This window comes from Ramularia collo-cygni, assembly GCF_900074925.1.
Source record: "Ramularia collo-cygni strain URUG2 genome assembly, contig: RCC_scaffold13, whole genome shotgun sequence".
Lineage (NCBI taxonomy): Eukaryota > Fungi > Ascomycota > Dothideomycetes > Mycosphaerellales > Mycosphaerellaceae > Ramularia > Ramularia collo-cygni.
Window position 1 is genome coordinate 758983 of NW_019716267.1, and position 20747 is coordinate 779729.

The window sequence follows — 20747 nt, forward strand, 5'->3', positions numbered from 1 at the left end:
CACTGCAACTGGGGTGTCATGCAGTCCGTTCATTGGCTCGAACTCACCCTTGCACATTGTAATAGGTAGCGAGGAGCGTCATTCACAGTGACCGGCATGTGAAAGTGTCAAGAGATTCCCTCCCATAGTCGAAGTCGAATTGGCGGTGAAGGCACATGCGATGTCAACGGATCGCCGTCCGCCTGCCATTCCTGACGTGTGCCGTCTTGCTGCATGTACATATCCCTGTACCCATTGAATGTGTAGTAGATGTTGGCTGGGAACAGCCGCCAGTAAGGTACCTGTGCGATGTTTGCCTTTACAAGAGTGTGCCCCACCACGAGCTCGTGCTCCCACAACTCTTGCAATCTTCTCCTCTCCATCCAACGCCGTTGTCGTCAGACAGCATCAGCCAGGGACCCAAGACAGAGCCGGGCCGTCTCCCCTCGATGCCATGCATATCGGTCTAGTAGGGCTTGCACCTCTCGGTCGTGTAACCTGCATATGAAACCGGTGGATTCTGGAACCCGTGGAGTCCACCGCATCTCCTGACACTTGACCCTCTACTCCACCACCACCTTTCCACTCCCTCGTAACACCGACATCGCCTGGCTGCTGATGTCTGGACCGGCCTAGATGGCGTCCTATCACGATTCCTACGATTATTATGACCTCCGAGAACGACCCTCACGATCCGCACGACAGCATAATGCCACCTACGATCGCTACTCCGGCGTAAGACACGATGGCACCTACGACAGCATGAGCAGCAGGAACCGGCTGCCTGACGATCGCACAGGCGAGAGTCGCTATGACCCGCGATATCATCACAACTCATCTTCAGACTCGGGCAGAGCAAGAGCGAGATCCCCACTCCGACAGCCACGGCGACGACGCTCGTATCCGCCGCCACCGTGTGCCGAAGATGCGGAAGTGTCACTGCGGAAGGAAGCCAATGTGCAGGATCTCCTCCAAGAAGTTGTGCGAGATGAGGCGCCTGCTCGTGGCACCGTCGATCAGGAACCACTCATCGAAGACACCGAGCTGGTCAACATGTACGAAAGACGCTTTGTGCTGGCAGAGTCTGACCGATCTGCAAGACCTTCTACCCCGCCGACAAGTGAAGACGAGAAAGCTCGGAGGGCCAGGCGCAAGCCGTCGAAGCTCAATATCAACCACGCCAACAATGCTCCAGAGGTGGCCAAACGGACCTCCTCACCATATGCCTTCAGTAAATCAAATGACACATCCTCAGGCGATCGCTTTTTGTCTCCAGCGTCCACGAATCCTCCCCCTGCTAAAAGCACTCGGGTGGGCACTGCAGGTGTCCAGCCGCCCTCACCTCGTCGAGACTCGGGACGCTTGAGTGCAAACTCACGGCGAGGCAATGACTATTTCAATGCGGTTGAAGAAAAGGCGCTTGATGAGGCGGATGATAGCAGCGGACCGTATGGTAATCGAAAGAGAGTCATCGATGCTCCGTTGACATCCAGCCCGAGCTCTACTTCATTCGACCTTTCTTCTCCACAAATTCGACGAGCCAACCTGGACGCCAGAAGATACACGGACACCCAAAACACTCTGCCGACCATGGGAAGGATGAACATGGACAAGTCTCGCCGGCCAACGCCCCTCATGGCCTCTACGTCCTTGCATGACGCTCAAGATGCAGCTCCATTATCATCATCTGCAAACCTTCACTTTCCCGATGCATACAACGCCGCTTGGGAGAACAGTCATTCATCTTCTCGCGGAGTTTCCCCAGCTAGCTCAACTGGTCGACGTAATACTACACGCTCCTCCAGGATGAGCTCTGAGTACTCCTTCGAAGGCAGCAAGCCTCCTTCGGCGGGTCGGTCGCGATCTGGGTCTCCACCACGAACGACCAAAGAGACCCCTCGACTGCCRAAGACTGATCTTGACTGGTCTGCTCTCCTGGCCGCCAATGCTGCTAGGCGTCCAAAGCCTTCTTCACGTCTTGCCACTTCTATGCCTCAAGAAACGCAGCCTGATCTGCCTCGCAGGCGCACTTTCGAACCCACTGCTCAACAGTCCGCCTCCAGTCTGCCATACCCGGAAGATACCAGCTTGATGGGTTCAACGGTGTTGATGCCGCATGAGATGGATCATGCATACTACCCTAGCAAACAAAATTCCAATACCCCACCTGTTGCATATGAGTCCGGTACAAGCTCTACCGGTGGCGCCTCCACGGGGTCTAGCAAAGGATCTTATGTTGGGTCCATGCCTAATCCGCCCGCTCTTGTACGTGGCTACTCCGCGGGCTCTCCAACAGGAGACACTAGGCCGTCCAATGCTAGGCCTAGACAGAGCGACGCGAAACGAGAACTTTTCGCCAGCTCATCGCAAACCAAAAAGGACCTCGCCGCTTTGGTGAAGAAGGGACTTCCGCCTTGTCCGCGAACCGAGCTTGTGGCCGGCTTTGACGACTGGTTCACGATCATTGGAGCAAGCAATGTCGACTTTTGCCCGCCTTGCATCGAAACTCTTTTTGAGAGGACCTTCTTCCGTCCATCGTTCCGCCGTTCCCTGCCTCGCAATCTCGATACCAAAGTCCGATGTGCTTTTGGTAGCCCATGGATTCGATTGGCATGGCTACTGACCTTGCAGCAACAACGAACTGATCTAAGCTTACTCGAGGACGTCGCCGAAATAGAGAGCACCACTGCCCCTTGCCCTGGTAGTGTGCAGACCGCGCAATCATGGTACGGTCTTCGTGACTGCGAGGGCCTATTCGTCCGAGACTTTCACCTTTGTTATGGCGATGTGCGAAAAATCGAACGGTTGCTACCAACCCTTTCCGGTCTTTTCGTTCGTTTGCCGCACAAAGCGTCTTTGGAGAAGCACATCTGTGCGATTCGAACAGACAGCAATCGCTTCYCGGCCTATCTGGATGCCCTGGTCAACACGCACGAAAACGCCCTAGCTACTCGTAAAGGAGCCGACTCGGAGCCACTGATCGATCTCATCGAGCAGAAAACTCGCCTGCGGGAGTGCACCAGAGATAACATGCTGATCGGAGGCCTGTGGCATTTCGCTCCTGACATTCCCACATTCACAATCTGCGAGGACTGCTTCGAAGAGCAGGTGGAGCCGCACGTGAAGAATAACATGCCGCTAGCTAGGATATTCAACCGTACTGTCCAGCCAGTCTATGGAGAAGGGATCGGGAGCAGCTGTCAGTTATATTCGAGACGTATGCGAAAGGTGTTTCAACGCGCTGTGGCGGAAAATGACTTCTCATATCTGGCGAGGAAGTCCAAGGAGAGGCGCGAGGCGGAGCTGTGGTTGCAGGATAAGTACAAGGAGGTTATGCGAAAGGCAAAGAGGCTTTCTATGGAAGGCGCGGTTAGCGAGGAAGACGAGAGGAGGTTGAATAGAGAATTGGAGCGAATCTCTTCGATTTGGAAATTGGAATGGGAGTAGACGGGATAATGAAAAGTCGTGACGAGCATGGGTTGCTGGGAGTTGATGCGAGTATGGTCAATAGCTTGCGACTCTGAGTGACACGACTTGAAGCTGATTCAGTGTAACATTATTGAGAGTCGTAAGCACGAGGCATATGAAGAAAGGACATCTTGCTACTTGCACAGTCTTTCGAATCCCCGTTCTCAACGTGCGTAAGCATCTGGTGATCCAGGTCGTACACCCTACCTCACGTACATGTAAGGTAGACAGTGGTAGAGAATGTCTCTCCCTTTCGACGTCATCATCCGAAGCCGCCGAGACAAACCCGTCTTTGTAGAAATGCCGCCGTGAGAAATTCGTAATCATTTCGCGGCACCTTCCTTCTCTTTCGTACGTATGAATCACTTCCGTCACTCCCCTGCCCATGCCTGGCGTCATCTTATGCTTCTATTGCTTTCGAGCAGAAATAATTCAGAGAATAATGGTGACACTATCCTGCATCTGTAATCACGAATCCTTGCATGCAAGGGTAGTTCGTTAGGTAGTGTTCCAGAACGTGACCCCGAGTCTCTCTTCCTTATAACAGAACATTCGTCTGCATTTCTCTTCGAATACATTTCTCACAGATTCTTCTCTTACTATACTTTGAGTCCTTCTAATTGAGATAACACAGAGATTCCCAACATGCCTTCCTTCACAGTCTACAAGGGCAGCAAAGACGGAAAAGTCATCAAGACCGAAACCACCAAACCAGACCTCAAAGGCGACCAAGTCTTACTTCGAATCACTGCCTCCGGCCTCTGTGGGACAGATAGCCACTACAGGCACGTTGATCAAGGCCTTGGTCATGAGGGAGTAGGCGTTATCGAGCAAGTCGGTCCAGCGGTGACACATCTCAAAGCCGGGGACCGTGTAGGATTCGGGTACTTGCACGACTCTTGCGGACACTGCCAGGAGTGTCTCGCTGGGAGAGAAACATACTGCCCTCAGCGCAAACTGTATGGGTATGCGGATCTCGATCAGGGCTCTTTTGCTAGCCATGCAGTGTGGCGCGAATCGTATCTTTTTAAGATTCCCGACAGCATGAGCGATGAGGTCTGTGCGCCACTAATGTGTGGTGGTGCGACTGTAAGTTGTCAATCGAGGGATGCCAATAGCAGCCTGGCCTGAATGATGATCTCGGGCTGGGTGTTGGCCCCAATCAATCCATATTGTCTCAAACAGGTGCTAACTTTCCAGGTCTTCAACACCCTCAATGCATACAACTTCCAGCCGACGGAGACGGTCGCCATCATGGGAGTCGGAGGACTAGGCCACCTCGCCATTCAGTTCGCCGCTAAGATGGGAGCCCATGTCATTGTTCTCTCCAGCTCAGACCGCAAGAAGGACGAAGCAATGAGACTCGGAGCTCACGAGTTCATCGCCACCAAGGATGTAGAGAAGATTGAGACTTCGAAGCCGATCAATCGTCTCCTTGTGACCACTTCCGCGCAGCCCGAGTGGCAGAAGATCGTCCCCGCACTGGCCCCGGGTGCGACCATCCATCCTTTGTCGGTCGATGAAGGCAACTTCTCGATGCCGTACATCCCACTTTTGGCCGGAGGTCTGACTGTGCAAGGATCCATTGTTGCCTCGAGGTATATTCAAAACCGGATGCTTGAGTTCGCGGCTCTGCATAAGATTGAGCCGATTATTGAGAAGTTTCCCATGAACGAGACAGCGATTAATGAGGCGATGGACAAGCTTGCTGCAGGCAATATGCGGTATCGTGGTGTCTTCATTGCCGAATAAGAGCTTTATGTGACGCCTTTAAGGGTAATATTGTAGCGTTAGCGTAATTTAGATCTGGCGAACCCTGTCAATAAGAAATCATGATCAGTTTCATGGCGATACACGAGCATTCTGCGTGGGACTCCTTCCATCTCGAATTGATACTTTCTTTCCGTCTTGACTGGTTCTTCGGTCGCTGTTAACGACATGGGCCATGCTTCACCAGCAGATTCCGAGGCCAGAGGTGTAGACGGAAGGTTGGATGCTCTGGCATGAGCGAGACGCATGGATAGTCTACAGCGTTGCCCCCAGGATTGGCTATGATGGAGACGACAGCTTGCTCGAAGTCTCAGATAGTCTGACAAGGCTTCAGATGAGGTATTACTCAGTCGATCCTAAGTGGGTGACGAGCCATCCCGAAGTCGAAGCAGACGTGTCGCAGGCAGTCGACGCTGATACAACATCGGATCTCATACCACTGCAAGCACAGCCACATCTGAAGGAAGCCGATGTAAGCGTGCTGCGCGCTCYACAACAAGCGGTGCCAGAGTGTGGATAATCCGACGACCATGCAGCGAGTCTTGTCTGGTGAGATGAGCAACGCCATGAATATGAGGTTTTGGACGGCGCCACTCATTCTAGCAATGAGGCAGGGTATTCGAAGGTCGACTGAATCTTTCCTTTGTGCGTTTCGCCATCTTCTGGCGGAAACCCAGAAGGATCCTTCATTTCTGGGGGGTTGGTCTCGATCTCGATAGTGACCTACAGAACCGTGAGCTTATGTTCCTGCGACTCGACAATAGCCGTCTGTATACCACTTCGTCCAGGCAGGTGAAATCCACACCTATACATGGTGTTGTGGGTATATGTGATGTTGGTGGATTGCGAGGCGAATCAGGTGAGAGAACAGGGGATGCAGGAGCGGATGAATCGAGAGGTGTTGAGGGAGGAGAAGGGGAGGGCGATACCGGGCCATCATTGACTATGCCGACATCCATCATGGCTTGAAAGACGCCGTCTTTGACTTTCTCTTCTTGGTAGAGCTTTCTTACTTGGCCAATAAAAATGTCGTAGAGCTCCCTGCCTTTTTGCGGTGGCGCGGCGTGGTGGAAGTCAGGCTTGTTGCCTTTCTTCATCGAAGCATAGAGTGTGAATTGGGAGACTGTGCATGGTCAGGCATCTGCCTGCGATGTAGAGGCTATCGGACATACCACACAAGACTTCCCCAGAAATATCTTGAACATTGTGCTTCCATCGACCGCCCTCTGCATCATCCCAGAACTTTGCTTTGAGAATTTTCGAAGCCATGGACTCGGCTTCCTTCTTAGTGTCATCTTTTCCAATGGCTGCGAAGACGAGGAGACCTTTTCCGATGCTCGAGATCAACTGGCCATCCACCGTCACTGACGCGGATTTGACTCGTTGGATTACGGCTGGGCAAATGGTCAGCCTTGGCCTGGAACGCACTTCTSATATGATGCGTACTCTTCATATTGACGGACAGCCTTTGTCTGGTGGCAAATGGTTTGCTGTGACAATTTGTGTGCTTGAGTACAGGCTGGAAGTTCGGCACCGACGATGCGATGCATGCAGTCAAGACGGAAGAACAGGGCGTCGAATGCTATTGGCGGGATGGTTCGACGAGGCCGCCACATCCAAGGGTATAAGGCCGCGGCTTGATGGGAGCACGTCGCCCTCGCCGTGACTCTGGTTAGCCTCAGAGCGCCAGAACAGCAGTTCTCAATCCAGCGATATGTTGTGACAGTTGTATGGCCTGAAAGCAGGCCTGATTTTGCTGTAATCCGTCGAGCATTGAATTGAATTGTTAGGCAGTCGTGGCGCCTTTGCATGTGCAAGTGCAAAGGCCGGGCAGTTGCTTGATTCAACTTGATTAAGATTTGATTGGTGAAAGCTGGGGCTAGCCGGCAACTTACCCAACCTCTAACGAGCTACACGTCTTCGCGACCCTCTTCCTCTCCCGTTCATCACGACAACGACCGCTGCGCCCATCGTCACCGACTCACCTGCAATAATCACGACAAAGGCCCCCTGCGCCGCCCAGACATTTCGTCCCAACCGCGACCGATACGCGGAATCCCCCCATCGAACACTCGGCTCGTCTGGCTGAGTGAACCTAGTCCGACGGAGACAAACGCCCACACACAATCGCCAACATGGCCGCAAGGAAACTGCAGCAAGAGATTGACAAGGTCCGCGACGGAAACTGGCGCTGTTCCCGCGCATTGGTGCTAATCCCCGTTGTAGGAGTTCAAGCGAGTTGCAGAGGGGGTCGCTCTCTTCGAGGGCATTTACGAGAAGCTCACGCTGTCAAGTAATCCGTCACAAAAAGAGAAGCTCGAGGACTCACTGAAGAAGGAAATCAAGAAGCTGCAAAGGTCACGAGACAAGATAAAAGGATGGGCCAGCCAAAATGACATCAAGGACAAGAAGCCGCTGCAGGATCAGAGGAAGCTCATCGAGACAGTGCGTAGTCTACTGGTTGGAGAATAATGGACGGGGCTTGTACTGACGTGGTCGCAGCAAATGGAAAAGTTCAAGGCCGTCGAGAAGKAAATGAAGACCAAAGCATTCTCCAAGGAAGGGCTATCAGCCGCGGCGAAACTGGATCCCAAGGAGAAGGAGAAGATTGAGGTTGCACAGTTCCTGTCGGACATGGTCGATGAGCTGGGCCGGCAGATTGAGAGTCAAGAAGCCGAAGCCGAAGCTCTTCAGGCCACGCTGAAGAAGGGGAAGAAGGATAACGGCAAGGCAGACCGGATGGCAGAACTCGAGCGGACAGTGGAGCGACATAAGTGGCATACTGGGAAACTGGAAGTACTCTTGCGATCGTTGGAGAACGGTAGTGTCGAAGTCGAGCAGGTCAAGGAGATTGACRACGGTATCAAATACTACGTTGAGCAGAACCAAGAGGTTGACTTCATGGAGGATGACACCATTTACGACGATCTCAGCCTCGAGGACGATGAGGATCAATTTGGTCCGCTCGGCGAAAACGACAAAAGCTCCAGCCAGGATACCCACAGCATACAGGACGATCCACCCGAACACGAGACCGTGCGAACGAGTAGTGCAGCAGGTGCAAAGACCAAGTCAGCTTCCATATCGGAGACAAACGCAGTGAGGCGACCGAGCGTGCAGCTGAAATCACCACTACCCGCCCTCTCGACATTGCATCCTAGTCTACCCACCAACGTTAATGGGAAAGTCGCGGATGTCATGAGGCCTGCACCTTTGCCATCATTGCCCACCGGTCAACATCTCAAATACGCCTCTGCGGCGGCGGCGGCGGCGACAAATGTTGGCATTGCGCCTCTACCACCTCCACCCAGTGGCGCAAAATCGAGCAATACCGCATCACCTGCTCCAGCGCCTGCACAACCGATCACAGCATCACCTGTGCAGWTGGCAGATCCGCAACCAGCGAGTCTTACTGAGCAGCAGCCAAAGCAGCGAATACCGTCTCCGAAGGATGAACCGAAAGCAGCGGACATCGGCACTCCTCAAGCTTCCAAATCATCGCCCGTTGGGCCATCACCACAAGTGTCGAAGCTGCAACCATCACAATCAGGGGACTCCGCATCAAAACCAAGGCAACCTCCCAGCCCAGACTCTGGCATTGCCGGAATCGCTCTGTCACATACCGAGACGGCGCAAGAAGAGGACGAGGAGGAGAGCATCTACCACCTGCCATCATCACTAAGTGACCTGCTCGACTCCTTCGAGGAGACAAGACAGCGTGCGAGGTCCGACCAGCCTTTCGATCTGAATATGCTGAACGCTTCGCGGATGACATGTCCGACTCCGCTGGATGCAGAAAAGCCCAATCACTACAAGCCGCAGAACCCATATCTGTACACGCCAGCGCACTACCCACAAGAGCCGCTGGGAATATTTGACGATCCGAGGATGTRCTCTCGCATCGATACGGACAGCCTGTTCTACGCCTTCTACTATCGACAAGGCACGTACCAACAATATCTCGCGGCAAAGGCACTCAAGAGTCAGAGCTGGCGATTTCACAAGCAGTATCAAACGTGGTTTCAACGACACGAGGAGCCGAAGAACATCACGGAGGAGTTCGAGCAAGGGACATACCGGTTCTTTGACTACGAGTCCACATGGTGAGTCTGCAGAACAGCCTGCGAATTGTCTTGCATGCTAACAGAGTCTACAGGATGAACCGCCGAAAGGCAGATTTCAAATTCGCGTATAAGTTCCTCGAAGATGTAAGTTCATGCTCTTTCTCACCTTGGAGAAGTGAAACCCATCGCTGACATCACCAGTAGGATCTCTGAGTTTCCAGGCGATTGCATGTGGTCGTGTAACAGTAACTACCAAACGCGCCTTCTTGGCAGTTGAAAGAATTCAGTTCATTCGGCGGTTCTCTGGATGAACCTCCCTACCCATTTTCTCACACATGATGTACCTTTCAAACGCTACGGGGTCGCTAACTGTGACAAGCACAAGGTCTGATCACTGGACCTGCCTTTGAACGTAATATGTATGATACAGGGGCATCGCTCTTGGTCTGAGGCAATATCACAGATCAGCCTGCATGGCAACACGTCTTGCAGCGATATGTCTGGTGCATCGCAATGCCACTTCTCTCGAAGGATCGTATCGTCCTTGGAGCACATTGGTGCTTTTCGTTCGAATTGCAACTTGCAAGGGCATTCATATCTTTTGCTGACGTCGAGCCTGATTAAAGGAAGCGCAGACAGTGCATCGAATAGGTCCCGCCTTTGAGTCATTATGCAAGGCCGTCTCGGTCTGATACTCCCAGACATGATGGGTCAAGTCTCTGTTGCCACATTGAGGTCGGGTCAGACTGGGGCATGCATGGCCAAACCTCAACTCCTCTATGTTTCCCTCATCGCGCGCGGCACATGAGACTACCTTACTGAACGGGGAAACGATCGTGGACGCGAGGGCTGAAAAGGTGGTATGATACAGTATTTTTCGGTCTGCTGGACGATTGAGGGCCATATCAGCCAGACGTAGGGAGGGAGCTAAGCACCGCACTGAAATCTGTGGCAGCGGATACTATGCAAGGCATCGCCGGCCAATCAGGCGGAAACACAACACAACCAATCCCTGGTACGATTGACATGAACCGCACTACCACTGCGTCTCACAGCTTCGTCCTCGGAGCAGATGGTACCCCTCCTGCGATATCGATCAATCCTTCTCCGCAATGGATGACAGGCGCTCGTCGATCTCCTCCTCCGTCAGCGACCGGAAAGTCGTATCAGTGCCCTCCTTGCCATCTGTTCGAGGCCCACCCACGATACCAATCTCCAGCTCGCCCTTCTTGAAGTCCACACTGAGCACAGTGCTCAGCGTTGCGATTCCGAGCTCCACCACCTCCTCCCAATCACCCTCGGCATTGTCCTTGTTCTTCAACTTCTTCTCCAGAAAGTTTAGTGCTTCCTGTGCTTTTGGTCCAGACGCAGTAGCCTTGTAACCAACGTAGTAGCCGGCGGGATCGCACTTGTAAAGCTGAGGACCAAATTCTGAGTCCACCGAGATGAGGGTGGTCGCAACTCCCAGCGGCCGCATGTAAGCCTGTCGCAATGTCAGCCTTTATCAATGCCACCATTCCTCACTCAACACTCACCCGCTGCGTGTAGACCTGGGAAATGTTCGCCAAACGCTTCGCCAACACGTCGCAGGGCATCTCATAGCCAAACTTGTAACGGAACTCAGCCGCTTCTCCCCGTGCACGAGTGACAGATGCGCGCGCATCTGCTATTGATCCCGTCATGACGCAGCCCACCGACGGCGACAGCTTGTAGACATATGAGACAGATGCTGGATCGATGAGCTTGTCGGGAACCTTCTTCTGTGAGATTACGACTGCGCAGTTCTTGCCTCGTACGCCGACGGATGTGATGTTCGCTGCTGTGATGGCCTTGAATGCATATTCTGTCCTCCCATCAGCGTCCGTATCTTGCTCATTTCGCGCTGTCCATTACGCACCGACTTGGTAGAGACGGCCTTGGTCCGAGAAGATGGTGATGTGACGATCAAATCCCGCGCTGCCTGGAAGCAAGAAACGTTAGTAGCTGAGCGTCTACTATAGATCGTTGGTATCGGAGACTTGCCCGACATGGCTGCGTGTTTCGGTGGTTGGATTGGGTGAAGGTGCCGATTTTGTAGGTAACAGGGATCAGTAGCTCGGTGTGCAATGCAGCTGATGCGAAAGGAGATCGGAGGCGAGTGGTGTTGGTGTTGGGTATGAAGATGCAGCGAAGTCGATGGTCGATGGGTCGCCGTCAGGCAGGTACGACGCGAATCGTCCAAGCTCCAGCGCCAGGCTAGCGCTAAGAATTATATTGACTTCACCTTCAATTTTTCACATGTGTTTGACAACTACAGTCGCAGAACCACACGTTGCTTGATATGGCCGACACCGCCCCAGCACGTGTTCCCGCTTGGAAGCGGCTCGGGCTCAAGCTCAAATTCGCCTCAGAAACGCCAGCAGCAAAAGCTACAACTGCCAAAGTCCCAGCAGCCAGTGCAACCTCAGCTTCAACAACTACCTCTGCCACAACATCACAGCCGCCTTCCAACGCTGCAGCCAGGACCAATTCACAGAAGAGAGCTCGCGAGGATAACATTGTGCCGGAAGCTCCGGTGAAGCGTATCAAGCCTCAATCATACGAACGACCCGTATCGACAAGACCGATAGTACGTCAATTCAAAGCGCAGCCGACGGGCACTATCAAAGCTGAAGCGAAGCACGCGCGGATCATGTGCTCACTGATCGCTCAAATGCTTCGTCAGAATCTGCCTGACCGTTTAGACCTGCGTATCCAAGTGCGTTCTGGGAGACAAGTTCTGATTCATGTTCACAGGTAGCGCCAGAACCGTACGTTCCCAAGCGATACGGATTTGCTGGTATTTCTGCAGAGCCTACGGGTAAAAGAATCGTTTTTGACGAGGAGGAGTAAGTTGAAAATATMGTTGCGCTTGCTCGAAAGTGAGCGTACAGGATTGCCCCATTGCGTAAAGCAGATGGGTGCATTTTCTTCCGTTCGCATTCAGCGCAGTTGATCCTTGATCAAACCTCTAACCACGGTCACAGCGCCACGCCAATTACTGTAGCGCCAATTAGTATCGAGGAGCCTGAGGAACCCGCCGCTAAGAAACATCGACCATCAACGCTTAGAAAATCGGTGTCCTTTACCCCGGACACCAAGCAAAAGGACGGAGAGACTGGTCAACAATATTTTAAAGCCTGGGCTTCTGGTGAGGATCCAACCGCAATCGATCCGTCAATTGAGCAACAGGTATCTCCGTCCAAGTCACCAGTGGAGAAGCCTGAGGCGCCTGTCAAGGAGTCAAAACAAAATAAATCAAAGAAGCCCAAGAAGTCGAAATCAACAGCCGTCGACAGCAAGCCCACAATATCACCAGCTGTTGGGAACAGTACCCAGACGGAGACTACTGGAGAGAGCCCTGCGTACGTGACTTACCTCAAACAACACCACTCTGACAAGGCCAACTGGAAGTTTAATAAAAAGAAGCAAAACGATCTACTGAAGAATCTCTTCAGCTTCCAGCGCTTGCCGGTAGAGTACGATCCTGCAATCATTTCATACGTATCTGGTCTCCAGGGCGTTGCGCGTGACAGACTCGCATCACAGGCCGAAGAAGTGCTGAAAGGTATCTACGAGAAGGAGACCGAAGGCTCGAGCGAGACCATGTCGCTCGGCTCTCCGGCAGCGCGGAAGGCTGCCTACTACGCTAGCCTCTTGCGCTACATCGCGAATTATGAATCTCGTGGGGCAGGTCGCGATGAGTGGTCCGATGAGCAGCTGCAATCGATTCGGGAGGATATACAGGCAGGAAGACGTGCGCAGTCGATTTTGGAGAATGCCTTAATGATGGACCTTCACCCTGAGCAAATTCAAGTGGTGTCATCATCTTCGACCGCGACAGCAACTCCGACGCCCGAACGTGCAGACCGCATTGACAAAACAAAGCGCCGGAAGAGGAAGACCAGGACAGCTGGTTCTGCATCTTCGGATGATTCATCGAGCAGTGATGATTCCWGCAGTGATGATTCGAGCAGCGATAGCGATGGAGGAGACGCCAAGATGTCCGCACGACGACCACCCATCTTTGGCCAGCAACTGCTCGATAAAGCGTTTCCCAACACCAAGAAACAGCTACAGACGACTAGCGGCGAGGATGACACGGACCAAAGCAGCAGCAGCAGCAGCGAAGACAGCGATAGTGACAGCGATGGCGCAAGCGGGGCTTGAACGTTGTCCGCAAGCCCATCACACAGAATCTATGTGGAGGATGATGAGCTGTATCTACACCTTCCAAACGAGCGAAATCAAACCCTTCACCAACTGGTCCTCGTGATACGATGACAGTGAGACATATGCAATCAACTCATGAAGTATTCACGCTCTCATTTCTATGGAAGTGGGCTATCTCCAAACCCTTTCCCCCAAGACCTTGGCCCTAATTTTTGACCACAGCCCCTCAAGCCGTGATCCCCATGTCGACGTTCGATTTTTCCCGTGAAGTAGAACGCCAATGTCATAATGGACAGGCAGCGATCGTTGTAAAAGCCTGCTAATATCATCGCTTCTCAATTCAAGCGTATTGGCTCTTGCATTTGCGTATTTACAGATAAAAAACAGGTCATCAATTCCACTACGGATTATTCAACGGGCTATACGAAGGCCCGCCAGTGGCGTTGCCTCGCCACGCGTTAGGCACCAGGGAGGAGTTCGGCCTGTAGTACATGTCGAGCACCTTCCCGACTTCATCAGCCGACTCCCTTCGCTGCTCAAAGGGTGGGTATAGTCCTTCGAACTTCAGAGTACCCGGTGCCAGAATCGTCGTGTTTACCGTATCGCCCGAGGCTACCGTTAACAGCGGCGGGCGTTTACTCATATCCGGCTCCTCTTTGCCAGGGACTTGGGCTAGCGGTTTGGGCTCGAAAGGAACGCTGGCCACCGTCAGCGTATGGACTGGCGGTGGCACTTCTGTCAAAGGGAGGCAGATGCCTCGCACTCCCATTGTCAGACGGGAGTCCGGGTGTGGTTGTGTGGATTGGACTCCGTGGTGGGTCCCCATACCCGGTGTAGCCAGTGGCTTCGCGTTCCTTGGATCGATCGCTACTTTCACCGGACCATGAATCATCGTCGTCGTCAATCCTTACTCCAGCCTTTGTGGTGTGGAAACCGTGCTTGGACTCGCCGCGCGCAGTGGCACCTAGCGCATCCAGCTCGGTAGTCAGCTGGGACTGCGACTTGATGAAGCTTCCGCGGTCATCACGCATTGGCTGATATCTGGTGTCTGGGTTCTTCGCGAAGATGGCGATCACAGAGGCGATCAGGACGATTATCAGGAGTACAAGAGAGAATATGGCGTTGTAGACGAAGAAGACCACGCCCATCACGCCAGTCACGATGCCCTGTTTGGAATTAGCAATTGCACATCGTCATTTCAGTGTTGCCATGACTTACAGGTTGCCCAAAGATGCCGGAGAAGACCAGCAAGAAAACGGCGCTGAGGAAGTTGATCACGCAAATGGCAATGTTGAACCCATTCGTCTTCTTGTCCATGTATGGTCGCASCACGCAAACAGTGATCAGGAATACAGCCTCGATAACAACGAGTGCAACAGCCTGCGCTACCCCGCTTCCTTGGGCAGTGGCGATGAAGAGGCCCTTGACCAGGATGTAGACCAACCAAGGGAMAATAAAGTAGTACGCCGTGGCCTTGAATTGAACGTAAAGGAATCCCCATTTGTTGAGCGAGACGGGGTCCGAGTAGAGGATGTAAGCCGGGTTCTTGTGCATCGCGATACTACGGCGTGCCAGTCGGATGACCTTGCTCGATGCCCAGCCGAGAACAGCCAACATTGTGAAGATGGTGAAGACTGCCAGTGCAACCTCCGCCGGAGAATCGATCCTGGTGAACTCCCAGAAACAGAGCACCACCATTTGAGGGTATCCAATGAGAACGATTCGAAAGAGGATTCCCTTGAGCACAGTGGTCCAGCCATTGCGGAAGTCCTGGAACTTCTCACCCTTCATTCGACCAGCCTTGACAAGTCCTTCGCAGATCAGCTTGAAGATGAGGACTCCGAGCACAACGAAAATGACGAAAATGATGAAGAAGACGTAGCCAGTCATAAAGATGTTGGAAATCTCAATGCGAGCGCGGAATCCGACACGCTCAATGCCTCTGACGGTGATAGACGTGGAAGTATCCGTGGACTGCGATCCGGCGTTGGAGCGCGCCACAAGAGCCATGCCACCAGAAATCGCACGCTTCGCAAGCCCGTAGGCAGCGTCCAGACCTCGCTTTTCAACGCGAACAGAAGCTTCGCTGAGACYGGAGAGAACGGTAGTCGGGGTTCCACCGGTTGCGCGCTGGTACCAAGTAGCGAGGTCCTGGAGGAAGGTCACTCGGATGATTCCCATGCTCCATGCAAAGTTCTGAGTCCAAGACGCGACGATCGGAGGCAAGGATACGGACGTCATGCCGATGAAGGCCTGCGCTTGGAAGTAACCAAACAGTGCCATGGCATTGGCGGCCACGTGCGCTGCAGTGTTGCTATGACCGAGACCAGATGTGATGGCAGATGCGACCAGGGCAAGGCCGCCAATGACGGCGATCACCCATGCTACGCCTTTTTGCGAGACAGTCTTGCCATTGGACAACTCGGCTTCGACACAAGCAACTGCCTTGCCGGTAGCCAAAGAGTTGAAGTATACCTGCACTTTAGCGTCGAGATCTGGGACCGTATACGCGATGCCTGGCCGCACAGTCAGCTTCAGTGTCACACGCTTCCTGGCGTACTTCTCCACTCACCCGGAACCTGCGCGAGCGTTTTGGCCGGAATGTCGTCGAAGTTGCTGTTGAGCGTGATTGGGCCTTCATTCATCGGGCAGAGTCCCTTAAAGTCGCTCGAGTCGCAGGGATTGATGGTTGTCTTATAGACCTGCAGTCCATACGCGCTGACGAACAATTCTATTGTGACGTTGCCGGTAATGCTGCTAACTCCGACGACGTCGAAGACAATGCTGCGGTTCTGCGGTGTAAATGCGACATCGAAGAGGGAAGCGGAAAAGCTGCTGTTGGTCATGCATGGGTTGAGCGATGTCGACGTGAGAATCTTCTCGGCGCATGTCAACGGCGACAGCCCCAGCAGCAGCGTCGGGATTATGGATGCTATTGAAAGCTTCATGGTGGCGATGGAGAGGAGATTTCGGACGTCTGGTCGTGGCGATCGGGGATTGTCACGGCGTGCCGCCGGTTCGAGCGAGAGGAGGCGTGTTCAGCGCGRGGGCGGTGCGGGTGCGTTAACGAGTGATTGTGGTCACCGCGGCTGCGGAACGTGCAGTGAAGCGTGGTTGCTGTGGTGGAGAACGAGAGACGTAACTATGGAAGGCAGGTGTCGAGACTAGTAGAAGGTGCAACAAGGAGGTGGTTGGCTCTCTCTCTCCAGGGCTGGCACGTTAGTCCCAGCTCGTACTCGGCGTTCGGGGTGTGGCGATGAATGTGTTCTAAGATGACGACGGCTCCAGGTTTGTTTCAGCCGCCGCGCAAAACGAATGACAATGGTGGGTGATGCGGAGAGCAAGCAGGTCTCTCTGGTATGAGCATAGGAATAGGTTTGGAGTGCCTGCAGTCAGTGGCTCCTTCGCCTCCTGTGGATCTGCTGGTGTCAGCGGACGCAGGCGTGTGTTTTGCCGCCGAGCCCGGGATTGTTTAAGGAGGCGCAGCAGGTGGAATGCGCGGCTGATCGCTGATTGGACACCCTGTCCCGTGTTCCCGCTCGCTTAACGATTTTCCTGGGCCTGTAAATCCAAATCAAACTCACTCCGCAATCTGGTATAAATCGAGGTTGTCGAAGTCGGTCGGACGATTAAAAGGCGAGCTTGGTCCTTTGAAGACTGTATCATTCGACATCGCATGCCTGCCGTCGTGCTGTGTCCACTATTAAATTGCACGGCCAAAACCTGATGACCCGGATGAGGCTTGCTCTCACCCAAATCAAGATCGCGTGGTCTTGGCTCAACGCGTGGCCTCGAAGTTTTTCTCCATTCCGGCTGGCGTCACGCTCCACATGGCACAATGCTGGGAAACAAGCTTCGCGTACACGAAGCTGCCAAGCGATGACCCGAGATATCGTGCAGGCCTGGGACTAAGGTATACGAACCTAGCACAAATACGAATGAAACGCCGTTGAAATTTTGGCGTCCGACGTTTGACCAGGCGACAAGGAGTTGCTTCGTCACTCCCTACATTATTTACGGAGCAGTGCCTTGGCCAGTGCGAAGAACACGATGTTCTACTAGATTTCTGTGCTATAACTTGACGTCGAACAACGCCTTACGATCAACTTTTGAAGAGCTATCGTGGAATCCCTTTATGCTCATGCACTGTCACGCGAAGACTGCCGCTGCATGGTATCATCAACCCTCGCCTGAAACGCCGTGTGCACGCCCGGTGCAGCTTCCTCTCATATCCTGCCCTATGCATTCGTTGCTCTCCCAACGTTCAACGCAGATTTGTCCTTCTCCCCGGGCTTCTGCCTCCTCCGCTTGACGGGTGTATAGACCTCGTTGAAGTTCATCACCACAGCCAAGAACCTCATGTCAACATCGGGTTGGTACGCCAGGTCTCCGAGGAGAATATTGACCCTCGCGCGGAAATCAATCCCCAAAGACTTCAGTCTCTGTCGCAGCTGATCCAACATATTTCGCTCCCCTTCCACGCCATCCTGCAGAGGAAGCAACTGCGGCAGCGGACTATCAACCTCGCGCTCCCTTGCACTTCGGCCTTTGGCTACGGAGCTGGGCGGAAACATTGGTGACTCCATTGCTGCAGCCTCCTGGTCAGCTTCAGTCATTCCCCATCTTCCAGCTCGAGTGCGCATCTCAATTTTGGCGGCCATGTCTTGACGTTTCGTGAATTCTGCGACGCTGTAGCTGTAAAGACTGTCCACCGCATCACGATAGCCAAGCATGAGTTTCAACAGCTCATGCAATTGCGCTGTGAAGTCTACCGCCGTTCCACTACCTCCTAGAAGACCCTTGCGAGTTATCGATCGAAGATATGATGTGTGTGCGCTGATCAGCGTATCGAGCGTGGCGTCCGGTTTGCGGATGGACTTTTGCAGACCTTCCCAGCCCGCCTCAATCACCTCGAACAGAATGTAGTACTGCAATTGGTCGACGAAATGCACCATCTCAGCGAGTCGGCYCCGAGCAAGTTTCCAATCTGCCCCAAGTTTGTCACTTACAGCGCCCAACACGCCTCGAGCACCGGTCTGCACTCTTCGCCAGGTTGTGGAGAGGGCGAACTCAACCCGCTTTACTCGCCACAGAAAGTTGAAGACTTTGAGGTATTGTTTACTTGCCCACGGTGTGACAATGACATCAAGGGGCGAGTCGATGCGGTATTCCAGTGTAAAGACGTCCCAGCCAATTTCGCCATGGCTGAGCTCTAGCATCCGGGCGTCCAAGCGTCGGAGAACGTCGGGACTGTCATACTGTGCATTGGAGTTGCGAATCGCATGTTCGAGCTGCGCTGTGAGGGTGTGCCGGTACTGGCTGTTGGCCGGTCGGTCCAGATTCGACGCTAGTGACTCCATAAGGAGAGCGATGAAGTCGCCCTGACCAAGCAGAAGGTACTTCTTGAGCGCCTGCAGATGGGACAGGAGGGCAAATTTATTGTCCATCAGGCTGATAAGGCGCGCCATGACCGTTTTATAAGCCTCGTCAATGCTTGTCGACAGCATCGCGGTGTCACCATACTTCAACTCTTTGGACTCTGTTTTGCTATACGACTCGACCCACCCACTATCAGCACATCCGTAGCGGATGAAGTTCAGGCTTTTGCCGATGAGAAATACTCGGTTGGCAAAGTCGGGGGTCATTATCGAGGGTATCATGCTATCCTTGAGCCGGTATTTGTGTTCCCACACACTGGTCGCCCCACTATCCTCATGGTCCGGATTCTCCGACACGAAGAACTCCTGGTAAGGATCTTCTAGTTCGCCGTCATATATCCAAGCGCGCAGCATGTTGTAGAATGGACGCGTTATTTGTGTGAGCAAACGCTCCGCAAAAGTGTGCACGAAAGGGTCGCCGTGTGATGACGAGAACCCGTGGATTAGGCTGATCAGCTCACCACCCTTCTTGCCCTTTGCAGACTCCACAATCACGCTCATCAGTCGGAGGCCTAGCGTGGCTTCTCTAGTCCATACTACGCATCGTTTGAGGGTGACGCCCGTCTTTCCCAGTCCACCGTGTGGTAGATTCTCGTCGAGCTGCGCGAGAGCACGGCGGATCTGACCCTCCAGGGTGGCTACAAGCCCCAGGTAGGATCGCAACTCCACGCCAATCGCAGAACGAAGACTCTGTCCTACCAGACCGCCGTCTGACCCGTCCACAAACTCCGAAAGCGACCCGTACAAGAGCGAGGGCTCCGCCAGAGTGTGGAGGAGCGATATCAGAGGAACAGGTAGAGTGGAAGGCAGCTTCAACGACTTCTTGTCTGCGAATGGTAAACTCGTTGACGAGAGTCCTTGGAGCGTAAAGGGCAAGTCTCGCAGAAGCGCAGACTCTGTGGGCTCTAGTCCTGTGGCAAGCTTCTTCTGTGGCGGCGTGGGCGCTGGTTCCTCACCTTGCCGCGTCCTTGGTCGCGCAGGCATTGGCCTCTCCCGATCCCTGAGCGGCGGCTGCGCAGGACTGTCTGGACCTTTCGCTTTGGAGACTCGCGGCAAGCCATTCCTCGCGAAGGCATCGTCGAAAACCTCACTTGGTATTTCATAGCGACTTTCGCGCAGATCTTGTTTCGCTTCTTGTCGCCGCACCTGCGGGATACTCTCTCTCGCGTCTGCCTCAGTTTGAGCCTCATCTTCCTCTTCCTCCTCTCCTCCTTCCTCTGCGCTTACTCCACTACCGCCATCAGGCTCAGTACCTTCTGCAACCTTCAACAAAAAGTAGAGAATTGCCCATTTCCTCGACAGGACTGGCTGCGACAGCAGACGCGAGTATAGATTCCCGAATGCCGCTGCCTTTTCTGGGCTTGCGGAGTCGTGAATCAGACGCCTTTTGATCAGATCGGCCGCGTGGTTGACATTCTCAGTGAGTGCGGCCTGCGCATCGCCGCGCTCGATCTGGTCCGTTGCAAAGTTGTTGGCGTCTTCCCAGCGCTGATCCGCGCTTTCTTCGTCCTCGCCTGGCTGTTGTGGGGGGACCAATCGCCCGAGGAGGGACTGCAGCGCATTCTCCACGCGCTCAGCTCGTGATGTTGCCATGACCCGGGCTCGATGACGGCCACATCTGCATTATCGGTGATGATGAAGGAGGTGTACAAGGTGGACGACGCGGTCGTTATCCAGGTGACGCGAAGTGGGGTTGAAGCCACAGAGGCCCTTACTCTTTGCAGCATGTGAAAGTGAGAAGCAGGGCAATCGCGAATTCATTGAAACTGAAAAGGAGTCTTGCTTTTCGACATTAGAATATTTTCATTGAAGCTGATCTTAATGGATGTGCTCGTTC

At 53.6% G+C, this 20747-nt stretch overlaps 8 protein-coding genes; 4 read left to right on the forward strand and 4 right to left on the reverse strand.

Moving 5' to 3' along the window:
- Positions 1–615: 615 nt before the first annotated feature.
- Positions 616–3426, forward strand: RCC_08215 (uncharacterized protein; the record flags this gene model as incomplete). The annotated part of the gene is made up of 1 exon (XM_023773467.1): positions 616–3426. The coding sequence occupies one exon, from the start codon at positions 616–618 to the stop codon at positions 3424–3426; it is 2811 nt and encodes a 936-aa protein (XP_023629235.1).
- Positions 3427–4092: 666 nt separating this feature from the next.
- Positions 4093–5199, forward strand: RCC_08216 (probable NADP-dependent alcohol dehydrogenase; the record flags this gene model as incomplete). XM_023773468.1 has 2 exons in its annotated part: positions 4093–4536; positions 4648–5199. 2 exons carry the CDS (start codon positions 4093–4095, stop codon positions 5197–5199), a joined length of 996 nt encoding a protein of 331 aa, XP_023629236.1.
- Positions 5200–5811: 612 nt separating this feature from the next.
- RCC_08218 lies at positions 5812–6670 on the reverse strand (the record flags this gene model as incomplete). Of its 2 annotated transcripts, none has more annotated exons than XM_023773469.1 (4): positions 5812–5940; positions 6147–6340; positions 6390–6611; positions 6664–6670. In XM_023773469.1, the coding sequence occupies 4 exons, from the start codon at positions 6668–6670 to the stop codon at positions 5812–5814; spliced, it is 552 nt and encodes a 183-aa protein (XP_023629237.1). The 2 variants fall into 2 exon arrangements, with proteins under 2 accessions (XP_023629237.1, XP_023629238.1); XM_023773470.1 differs by having other exon boundaries at positions 5994–6340.
- Positions 6671–7352: 682 nt separating this feature from the next.
- RCC_08219 (related to NOT3-general negative regulator of transcription, subunit 3) lies at positions 7353–9494 on the forward strand (the record flags this gene model as incomplete). XM_023773471.1 has 5 exons in its annotated part: positions 7353–7388; positions 7444–7662; positions 7720–9320; positions 9374–9425; positions 9486–9494. 5 exons carry the CDS (start codon positions 7353–7355, stop codon positions 9492–9494), a joined length of 1917 nt encoding a protein of 638 aa, XP_023629239.1.
- An 883-nt stretch (positions 9495–10377) lies between these two features.
- Positions 10378–11310, reverse strand: RCC_08220 (proteasome subunit alpha type-6; the record flags this gene model as incomplete). XM_023773472.1 has 4 exons in its annotated part: positions 10378–10764; positions 10817–11124; positions 11179–11241; positions 11304–11310. 4 exons carry the CDS (start codon positions 11308–11310, stop codon positions 10378–10380), a joined length of 765 nt encoding a protein of 254 aa, XP_023629240.1.
- A 291-nt stretch (positions 11311–11601) lies between these two features.
- Positions 11602–13469, forward strand: RCC_08221 (uncharacterized protein; the record flags this gene model as incomplete). XM_023773473.1 has 3 exons in its annotated part: positions 11602–11889; positions 12057–12148; positions 12287–13469. 3 exons carry the CDS (start codon positions 11602–11604, stop codon positions 13467–13469), a joined length of 1563 nt encoding a protein of 520 aa, XP_023629241.1.
- Positions 13470–14107: 638 nt separating this feature from the next.
- RCC_08222 (related to DUF907 domain protein) lies at positions 14108–16420 on the reverse strand (the record flags this gene model as incomplete). XM_023773474.1 has 3 exons in its annotated part: positions 14108–14638; positions 14691–15988; positions 16045–16420. 3 exons carry the CDS (start codon positions 16418–16420, stop codon positions 14108–14110), a joined length of 2205 nt encoding a protein of 734 aa, XP_023629242.1.
- A 1290-nt stretch (positions 16421–17710) lies between these two features.
- Positions 17711–20503, reverse strand: RCC_08223 (related to spindle pole body component alp6; the record flags this gene model as incomplete). Its single annotated transcript, XM_023773475.1, has 1 exon — positions 17711–20503. One exon carries the CDS (start codon positions 20501–20503, stop codon positions 17711–17713), a length of 2793 nt encoding a protein of 930 aa, XP_023629243.1.
- Between the last annotated feature and the right edge of the window lie 244 nt (positions 20504–20747).